The 10887-nt window shown below is 41.3% G+C and overlaps 1 protein-coding gene across 6 annotated transcripts in view; it reads right to left on the reverse strand.

The window, feature by feature from the left end:
* Window positions 1-541: 541 nt before the first annotated feature.
* LOC106807808 (neuron navigator 2-like) overlaps window positions 542-10887 on the reverse strand; it is an 80264-nt gene continuing 69918 nt past the window's right edge. For all 6 annotated transcript variants that reach the window (XM_014810263.1, XM_014810265.1, XM_014810267.1 and 3 more), the window contains 14 exons: window positions 10471-10582; window positions 9809-9948; window positions 9483-9643; window positions 9103-9250; window positions 8526-8685; window positions 7975-8072; window positions 7751-7846; window positions 7282-7450; window positions 5772-5943; window positions 4850-5137; window positions 4236-4432; window positions 3832-3950; window positions 3414-3632; window positions 542-3025 (listed from right to left, as the gene is read on the reverse strand). In XM_014810263.1, coding sequence (XP_014665749.1) covers window positions 2888-3025; window positions 3414-3632; window positions 3832-3950; window positions 4236-4432; window positions 4850-5137; window positions 5772-5943; window positions 7282-7450; window positions 7751-7846; window positions 7975-8072; window positions 8526-8685; window positions 9103-9250; window positions 9483-9643; window positions 9809-9948; window positions 10471-10582 — 2217 coding nt within the window. In that variant the 3' untranslated portion in view covers window positions 542-2887. The remainder of the gene's footprint in view (window positions 3026-3413; window positions 3633-3831; window positions 3951-4235; window positions 4433-4849; window positions 5138-5771; window positions 5944-7281; window positions 7451-7750; window positions 7847-7974; window positions 8073-8525; window positions 8686-9102; window positions 9251-9482; window positions 9644-9808; window positions 9949-10470; window positions 10583-10887) is intronic.

Raw genomic sequence — 10887 nt, forward strand, 5'->3', positions numbered from 1 at the left:
AATTTCAGCCGGATTCGTGCACGCGCCTAGAAGTTATGCAGGAACAAACAAAACGACATTATTCAAATTATTATAATAGGTTATGGGAGGTAGGTAAGGTGGTAATGGTGAGTAGGCGTGACAAAATTTCGTGACTCAACTGAATAATGACGAGGGAATTTCCACCTACAGTTCCAAGAAATGAACTAGAAAAAAGACAAGATTATGCTAAAGAGATAATCTCGTTCTACTGAATAAGATAAATATTCCTAACAACTGTAAATAACCGATTAATAATTACACGTACGTATTTTAGTGTTATTTACATTTATTAGGAAATTAATAAAAAACTACTTCAAAATAGAAGGGCAGCTGCCGCTACCCTCGCCTCCAAATGCCTGGGGTAGTTCATGCCCGATGACTCGGAAAATACGATATATAATAAGGGAATTCTTCGTAGTAAACCTCTTTTTTACCATAAACCTACTACACATTACTTGCATATCACTTCCTTCATCCAACGTAAACAACTAGAAAAGAATGCGGCGAGCAACGACGTGAGTGTATCTACCAAAGCATGTAGTTTATTCTGGTATTTACATCGAAGTTATCATTTACATACAGGGGCCGATATTGTGCAAACGTCTAGCTATTTACAAACCCTGCTGGTATAAAATACAAAGCTACACGCAGCGAATTACATACCGCTGTCTTTACAAGTTCGTTACCGAGAGGCGCACAAACCTCACAGCAAGAAGGCACAAATGATTCACTTACTATGTAAGAGAGAGGGAGACACAGGGAGAGAGAGAGAGAGAAAGAGAGAGAGAGACAGAGAGAGAGAGAGAAAGAGAGAGAGAGAGAGAGAGAGAGAGAGAGAGAAGAGAGCATACACACTAAAATGTTCACTGCGTCGAACCTTCTGAATTAATCGTATCCACATGTTTAGATGGCAGTTCAAACGTATCTTCTTGAACATAACATATGAATGCCCTAGCTGCATCGAATCCAGGCTATGATAAGCCCTTCGTGAGAAACAGTGGTATCTGCAGGCGGTCACACACAATACGTGAACTATCCGGCAAAAGAATACTTCACTGATAATTCTGAAATAATCACTAGTAGAAATTACAGCTCAGAAGTATAGGACACTGACCTAGGTTTTCACATCTATATTAATATCAGAAATATATAATTACCCAGTAACATGACTTACTGATCCATGCGGGCACTGTGAAAAAACCATTATTCCAATTTACAAACAGGAAATATACTTCAATAATGTTAACCTTTCAACTCATCCACCACGTGAATCTCTGTAAGTCCATAAACGTGTGGTTTCCATACAGATACATAACAAACGAAGCTGTGTAAAAATGAGGCTGTACACATGAGACCTCAGCTCAGCGCTAACTACAATAACAACGTTTCTTATAAATGCAATCATCAAAAATACATTACGAGTATATTACTGCTATATACAGTATATAGTATAAACTATATACTGTACATACTGTATATAGTTCTATATAGCTATATAACAGTAATGTTTGGTATCATGTTTATCAGAAAGAAATCAAGGTACCAACCTGCAACATCATATAGAGAGAAAACAAAGGTATCTAAAGCCATTCGAATAAGAGAACTAAAAAGCTTACAATGTGACTCCCCGTTAGGTAAAACAGATTTAAGAAGTTGCAACGTCAAATAAAATAGGCTAACAGATAAAATTCACAACCTTTTTCTTAAAATACAAATCTTATTTGAACACGCTCAGTTAGACAGAAGAACGGATCGAAGGGCCGGATGAAAAACACATGGATATAGATGTGTAAATAACTACACGTTTATTGCTATTATCAACTCTCCCGTTTTTGATGAATGTTTACATCGATAAGGGGAACAATGCTTGGTAGTGTTACATCCCAAGTTTCCACTGGGAAAGCCTTGGGTCAAGGGTGGATTCTTTCCATTGTATACGTATTAAACTGAATAACCAGACTGACCCCTTTCACACAAAAAAGAGCGAATGTAAATGCGAATACACAGCGATTGTAGGGATGTAAATATCATAACTTCACAATTACCTAATAAAAAACACAGAGATTTCTGGATCTCGTTTACACATAGAATTCACTAGATGCCCTGAAACACTAATAACTTCATTGAATTTTGAATAAAATTTGCACCAGCATATAATTAAATAAGAAGCCACGGTTTATTAGTGCAAGATTAAAAAGCCTGTGCCTGAACTATCACGTCATAACAAAGATATCAGTTGCATTTACAAAGATATGCCCTGAATATATCACATATATCACATTACAAATAGACTGCGAATGCAGTGACATCTAGTGGTAACTTCTGGCACGTGTTCACAAACGGGATAAGTAATACAAAGCGAGCTCTGGCCCATAGCTACAGTTTTACATTGAAAATGTCAGTGCTTTAATCTCATATGCTGCCTAGAGAAAATACCAAGATTACGATATTGTATGTTTTGGTGGGAGAGGGATGTTTTATATGGTAAAAATGCTGCAATTCAGATGGTTTGTTTTCCAAAACAGATTTCTCCCATTAGTATAGTCACGGGCTAATATGATCTATGCTTGCTTCACAGGGAAGGCACTAGCATTATGACATTGTATGAATCTTAGGAAAATCACTACGACATGTATGTATGCTTCATTCGTAATAATCCAGTAATATGTTGTGGTGTGATTCACAGGTCATTATATCAGTACAATGATGTATGACTTCAACGATATTCCAGCACTATGATGCTGTCTGTATGTGTCTTGAGAAGGACTGCGATCAGTCGTGCGCTGAAACGTTCATGTGAAAGATTCCAGAATCACGATGCTGTATGCTCCACAGGGCAGAAAGCAGCATCATGATGTTACATCCCTCACAGGGAAGATTCCAGTGTTATGATGTCGGAGTCGTGAGTGCCACTGCCATGGCTGTCCAGACTCAGGGAATCACTGTCATTGCTCTGAGGACTTGAGTAATTAGCTGCCTCCTGTAGCCTCATCAGCATGTTTAACTGAAGCAATACAAGCGTTTCATTGTAACAACTCAGTAAGTCATCTATCGTCGTTTCGGATTCTGTGTGTCATTTCCTATTAACCTTATAAAATGTGGAAGAATTGAGGATGCCTTCCAACTGAAATCTATGAAGCCACCTACTTTAAAAACACATCTTGTTCATAAGAAGAGCAAAATAAATTAACTAATAGAAAGCACGAGATGAATTCTAACTAGTCGAACTGGCCTGTTATCACATATAACATACACCTTTTCCAACAATAGTTTTATTTGAACACATTAAAAGGTGAATGATATCACATGTTCTCTCACACGTGTTGTGTGTGATCGGTCAGGCTAAGTCCGCCTTCTCTCACTACATGTCTTTGAATCTTGAGACAACTTACCAAAGGGTCAGCATCAACATCACCCTCATTGTCATTCATGTCGCTGCTTGGCGCAGGCTTAGCAGACTCTGCCACCTGGTGATGACATTCATAACCAACGTCTTCTTGCCGCAGTCGGAGCAGAGAGGGCCAGTCAGGCTCTTGATTCGTGTTGGGCCAGGGATAGGTCTTTCCCACCCATTCCATGGGATCGGACCATGGGCCCTTAGCACCGTAGACCTACGATGCAGCATGAAATGTCGGTCATCAACACAAAGGCTGACAACATATGATGCAATAACAAGACCCCTAACCATGAAAAGCGGGTGTTTACTGTGTTATGAAACCGTAACCTTGATGCAATCCAAAACATGAAAACGGCCCTATTGGGTGTTACTTCAAACTGCAGGCAATGAGAAATACTTGTTAAAAGACTCACCTGAACTGCTTCACGGATGGCCTCTGTTAGATAGGGAACGATGGAATAATTCCACAAATCGGTGAACCAAACATGGGAACCTTCCATGTCCATGGGACAGGACAGAAATAGTCGGGGCCCTGTAGAAAGATCAAGTTTTTATTGTCACACATACAATCTATTGGTACGTCAACATACGTATTGAGATATGCTAGAATTAAGATTACCAATATAAAAAATAAAGAAAACGTATATACGAGAGCAAATAAGGGTACCATAAGCCCTTTTGCAGCTGATGTCATTGTTTTTTTCCATTACTTGTCAAATGTGTAGCTTCCCTGTGATGACATGTCTATTTACATCCCAGATACACTTTTGAACAAAATCAAATATATTTTTACTTAATTCGAAGCGAGCGGGCTCACCTATCGTGATGTCAGAGGTGCTGTGGGATTCCAGGAAGGAGTTCAGGTGCAGCCAGACCTGTGGAATCCAGTCGACCACAGTCGCCATGCCTTCCTTGTGGGTCTCTGTGCGTACGCTTGTCTCCACGAGGCGACGGCGGAGGAAACGACCGAGGAAACCCTTCACGGGTTCCATGTGGTTCGCACAAAGAACCCACCTATTACAGAGAACGGCGCACACTTGAGATGTCTGCATCACTTTTTCATAGGTTTCATATTTGTGAAAAAAAACACGCTTTTGTAAAAATATAGTAAGTACCTATTTAGGAATTACAAAAAGTTCTGGGCAATGTGAATTATTGTGAATGTCAAAATTGATTACTATATAGTATATATATATATATATACAAGTTATAACTATTTGTTTAATTAAACAGAATGGCAAAATTATAATGTAGGTAGCTTAATTTTTGTGCAATTGAAATTGCTGGTACTAATTACAGTGACACAGTCACTTTAACAGGACTATATCACACGGATCGTCTAAATGGTTACATGCACAATCGCAACAAAACGAGCTTCTGTAACGCTGCTAAGTAGATAGTATAGATCGCCGCGGAGACTACGTGACGCACCTGAAGTTGTGATGAAGCTGCAGGTTGGTAGTTGAACAGTTCGTCTGGCTCATCGTACCGATGATGTATGGACACTGGTGGTACTTAACGTTGAGCAGTCCGTTAAAGACGTCGCTCAGCGCCCCCGCATGGTGCAGGTTGTCGAGGATGATGACGCTGGGAAGGTCTGCAGCGGTGGCGCCCTCACACTGATCGGCGATGTTGCTGAGGTATTGCCGAAGGTCCTTACTAGACTTGTGGTCGACACTGAACGTCGCGACGGAACCAGCCGTAAGTGACTTCCCCGACCTGCGGACACAATAACACACATATACATGAACAGAATAATAAATAAATAATTACATTACATAATAATAATAATAATTATAATAATAATAATGTAATAATAAATTAATATGAACACTATAAGAGTACTTTAATCGACATTAGACTGTAACCATTATCCCACCATAAATATGATAGCGTGACAATGAAAACTTTATCCAAAATACAATAACCGCATGTTGTACATTTACTCTGAACCTGTAAAGGAAATATAGCTATTCAGCCATGCTATCAACTTCAAGTATTTTATAACTAATTTTCACTACCAACAGGGTGTTCTATTCAGTTTGCCTCATCTTGTATCATTTTACCGAGATTTAACTGAGCCATAACTCCTACCCTAAAATCGTAGAATTATCAATTGACCTATCCATCTGACAAAGATATCATAGGCACAGCTGCCTATGATATTGTTACTAGTGTCCAGACTACTGTGCATGTTTTGTGTGCACACCAAATTGTTGTTTTATCTCACTTTGTTCCCACGCATCACCTTTTAGAATGTGCAACCACAGCAGTATTTGACTAAAGCTACATCTTAACCATGCCAGGCAGATAGGTTAATAAAGTTAGTACTATTGACCTCAGAGGGTCTTACCTGAGAACAAGTGATTCAGCCAGCCGCTGTGCCAGGTAGCTCTTGCCCGTTCCACTAGGCCCACACAGGATAATGCGCCTGTGCTCCAGCAGTAACGACATGTACCGCTGCAGCAGTGACTTAGGAATCATTGTCTCGAATGCCAGCGAGTCCACACAGCACTGTTCACTACCTGCAGCAGAAGTACACATTGACATTAAACATTTACATTCAGACACATACGAGAAAAGAAGAAGAGAAGTTGTCACCAAAGGTGTGTCTATCGCACCAGGGGGCCGTTTCATGAAGCGCTCGTTAAGTTAGTGATTGGTTAAAGAGGGGTTGTTAGATTCCTTATATATAGAGGTGTTTCAACACAGAAAGCTCGGCTAAGTTCCAACGTTGCACAAACGTTCTGCGCTAACTCAACGACGTTGTATTAAGGAGGAATATTAAAGGAGTAGGTCAGGGGCAGTACTTAGGCCTATTCGTAGCATCAAGCAAACACGCGATTTCCTGCGTGTTTTTTATTGTTTGCAAGGCCGTGTAAAGCGAAACCCGCCGAGAAGGTAAGCTTCTGTGTTTAGGCGAGAATACTGTGCAAGGCCTGTGAAGGCATGACAGCGCAGGGTTAAGTGTGGCAAGAAGCTTCTATCTGTGGGTAGCAGATTTTGAAGCTAGATGAAATCTTTCCTTGCACCTACATGTGGCGTGCTTTGGCTGTTCGTGTTGTATGCTATGGCGGGATGGCTAAGGTTGTCATTGCAGCTGTATCCTATGGCGGCAATACTCGTATCCAAAAGTAAACGTAAATCTAAAACTTCTATTTAATTATGTTACATTTTTGTTCAGTGAATACGATATTTAGTTGCTAGTTCTCTAGGTTGCAGGAAATAGGACAACCTTTGCTATTAGTTTAATTATTTCTCAGCGTATTTGGCATTTAAAAATACTTTTAACGCTATTATTTTTAGATTTTGCACGTGTTGTACCTACATGTATTAACTAATGCGCCGAGAGATTAGCGTAGCAACTCACAGTGCGCTGGGTCGCCATTAGACTTGTTAACATGTCTCTATATATAGACTATCTAGTAGCTAAGGTGTTAGAGATACGGGTACCAGTCTGATGCCACCAGCAACATGTTACAGCCGTGTTTTAAGGCGCGTCTACATACGCGTACCGGCATAGGTTTCCTGTGAACACTTAACGAGAGAGGTTTAGGACAGTGGTTTGGCTCTCGTTCACCAAGAATACTAAGGATATCCTTAAGATGGCGTTTTTACGATAGCTTCGTGAAACGGCCCCCAGCACTGCAGACAATGAAACAAATATCGAGGAAAAATGTCGTTTTTTCAGAGATTAGCATTACAGCCCACGGCTTTTACATAGAGTTAACCTGGCAGCTGTCCAGATAACACACTGTACAGAAAGAGACGTAAGCCTCATGAGCAGAGATTTTATGAAACCCATCACACTTCACATTAGTCTACAAGTGCAGATGTTAGATCGAGATTTTTTCCCTGCGCACCTTTCAACGTTATGCGAATCTGCATGTCGTCTCCGACCAGGTATCCGCACGGCAGCAGCTCAGGTACGTCAGCGTCACGGTAACGCGTCAGATCTCCTATGTGATAGCTGGCGATACTGTCTGCACTCAGCCCAAGGTTCGACACCGGATCCACTCTCACAACGTATTCCTAAGTGGTAGCGGAAAGTTAGTTTTCATAATAGTAATAAAATTTCTGCATAGGAATATAGTTTATATAGGAATATATATATAGTACAGATTAGTTAAAATTGTTGAAATAGTGCATTCACGAAACGAAAACGAAACGAGCAAAACGAAAGTATTTAGATTATATTAGTATTTATTATTATACATATTAGAAAATATAGATTTTTATGAATTTTACATTTTCACATTTAAGCAATCAAGCAACAAATTTCATTCCTGCATTTTGACTTCTACATCAATGCCGCAGTACGGAGACAATTACCCGGTATGTTCTGCCAACCAGGGTGTCTAGCATGTCCCATTTTGTCTTCCCACTCACATAGACAGCACCAATGAGTGTCTCATCATGTTTACCCCTCTGAAAATAGACAGTTAGTGGAATATTAACCAATGAAGCTATTGCTGAAAAAGCACGATTCTGTAATTGAGCTGTTAGCAATGCCAAAACATAAAACAAATACTGTAAACGTTATTATAAATTCATACCGGTCGCTGTTTGCTGCGGTTGCTATGGTAACCGAGATAAACCGATATTGTAATTCGTCTGCCCTCAGGAACATCGGGTGTATCATTCAGTAACATGTCTGTAAAAAAAACCAAAAGATATCAGTGCTACAGCTGGTTACGTACATTCGCGTGACAAGTTTACGTTGTCTAATTACTTACAAGCATGTCTCACGAATAAGGAAGGACATGGCATCTGACTGCTTGGGATCACTAGTGAGTTTACGGTTCCCTACGTGTAAAAAGCTTGTCTACTGAGCAACTTTCATGCCTGGCAACACACAAGCACACATCCAAACAACTGCTTTAAGCAACAGCGTGTCTAGCAGACCGACCGAAATATCGTTGCAAATAACTGTCATTACGTACGGTGCATTGATTCTACGATCGACCCACAGATTCCCGTGCTGCCACTGTCCCTGCGTCGCGAGCTACGACTGTGAGCGCACTCACCGATGCTGCCGTGAGGAGACGCCATGTCAGACAGCGAGAGAGAGAACTGTGTCGCGAGCTACGACCGTGAGCACACTCACCGATGCTGCCGTGAGGAGACGCCATGTCAGACAGCGAGAACTGCTGCTCGAGCTGCGAGCCGGCGCTGCTGCGATGCAGAGACACGAGGGAGCCTGACTCGGATGCACTGAGAGCCTTCTGCATGCTGTCGTTCTCCTGCCGCAGATGTCTCATCTCGTCCTGCAATGCAAGCAAGATGACATGGCTGCCGAAAGTGCCGGCTAACGACGAGCTCGAAAAATTGTCGTCGGTAGGTAACAGAATTATTATAAATATTCTATAATAATTTATATCTAATTTTATTTATAATAATATAATTTTATTAATAATAATATAATTTTATTTATAATAATATAATTTTGTTTATGATAAATATAATTTTATTTATAGTAACATAATTTTTTATTTTAATATGTTGATTATAATTATTCTCATCGCGCACTGACGTCGATTATCGTCCTCACCATGATCGGTTTCATCATTTTTACCGTGACTGTCGTTGTTGCCATCAGCAACAGCGCTTTTGTTGCCAGTGTAGTCGGCATCATCGTCGTCATGGTCAGTTGTCGTCACTGTCGCTGGCACAGCGCTACTCACCCTCATCTTGCCGACTTGTTCGCGCAGCTGGTCCAACTGGTGAGCGGAGGTCAAGGCCTCCAGTCTGATGTCTGTCAGCTTCATCTCTTTGTCTCTCAGCTGCTTCTTTAGGTCCTTCACCTCCTCGGGATCATCGGGATCAAATAGACTACACAATGAAAAACAGGTAATAAAAGTTAAATTTTAATGTTTAAAAAATCATTATAATAAGTAAATGCATTTGCTCATCAGGCATCAAATGTCATAATCTACTTAATTATCGCATCTCAATTGAAGTCTAAGACTTCACATGGTGCAAATATTCTTAGTCTTAACAGCAGCAGAAACTAAATTTTACTGATATCATTACACAAGTCAGGGGGCTGGTGGTTGGTACTCACGTTGAGCTTGACTGTGACAGTCTAGATGATCGGTCTCCCCCCACCACCATGCCTGTCACCGAGTGCTGACTGCTTAGACTGTGCACATCAGCGTTGCCATCGGGCGGCGAGTTGCTGCGACCTTTCTTGCCACGTGCAATCTTGTGTAGAGAACTCCGCAGCTGTGAGATGCGACACAAAGGCAAAATGAGAATAACACAACTTCACCGCCACCAAGAAGAACACTCCTGATACTTAAAATTCAGCTTGTGTCTGAAAATAACACCGCCTCATATGTACCTACTATATACATCTATACCTGTATGCGTAGTGTTGTAAAAACGCACCCAATTCTTCTTCTTCTTCTGCTTGCCTTTGGCGTCGGCTTCCGACGCCTGGCTGATGGTGCTGGAGACGCTTGCTGCACTGTTGATGCTTGTCATGCTGCCTGTAGAGTAGTGACGCGTGAAGCCACCGCCGATCATCGCTGCAAGCAACACACACACGTCTGCTGTTGACACTGTTTGCTGGCGGTGGCCGGCCATACGACCGTAGTTCAAAACCAGTCAAATGATCACATAACCAGTGATATCGCAATCGTTTAAACTAGCTAAATTATAACCGCATAACCTGTGATATTGCCATCGTCCAATTAACTGCATAACAGAGGAATCGTGCAATTTATGTCATTTCAGATCTGCGATTTAATTTAGAGCAATCTATGGCAATCAATCAATCGGGCACAATGTCAAACACTACCCGACTCAACACTTATATTAGATTAGTATGGCAGCCACCACAGATGGCGCCACGTATCATTCCGTATCATATTTTATGCTAGGATGCCACCTATTATATAATTATATATCTATTATACAGGAGTGAATAATAGAGAATTAATAATAGTGAATAAATAATCTCTATTATTCACTCCTGATATATATATATATATATATATATATATATAATATATATATGTTATCAAAGTAAAGTTCATGGCTGGACTTACCATCTGATTGGGAAGAGGTCCTCCTGCGGCTGGAAAGGAGAGACTCATCACTAACACCCTGGAACTGCTTCAAGTCCTCTATTGTATCTCTCATGTCATGCAACTCTTTATCCTGCAACACGGAGTGGACACTGCGTGAGTATGAGAGAGAGCAAGAGAGCGATAGGTAGCAGCAGCAGCAGCAGCAGCAGCACCAGCAGCAGCACCAGCAGCAGCAGCGGCAGCAGCAGCGGCAGCAGCAGCAGCACCAGCAGCAGCAGCGGCAGCAGCAGCGGCAGCAGCAGTAGCAGCAGTAGCAGCAGCAGCGGTGCGCGTGAGCAGTGATGCACTGGAGTAGCGATAGAGAGAGAGAGAGAGAGAGAGAGAGAGAGAGAGAGAGAGAGAGAGAAAGAGAGAAACACAGAGGGTGAGGCTGAG

This window comes from Priapulus caudatus, unplaced genomic scaffold, assembly GCF_000485595.1.
Source record: "Priapulus caudatus unplaced genomic scaffold, Priapulus_caudatus-5.0.1 Scaffold235, whole genome shotgun sequence".
NCBI lineage: Eukaryota > Metazoa > Priapulida > Priapulimorpha > Priapulimorphida > Priapulidae > Priapulus > Priapulus caudatus.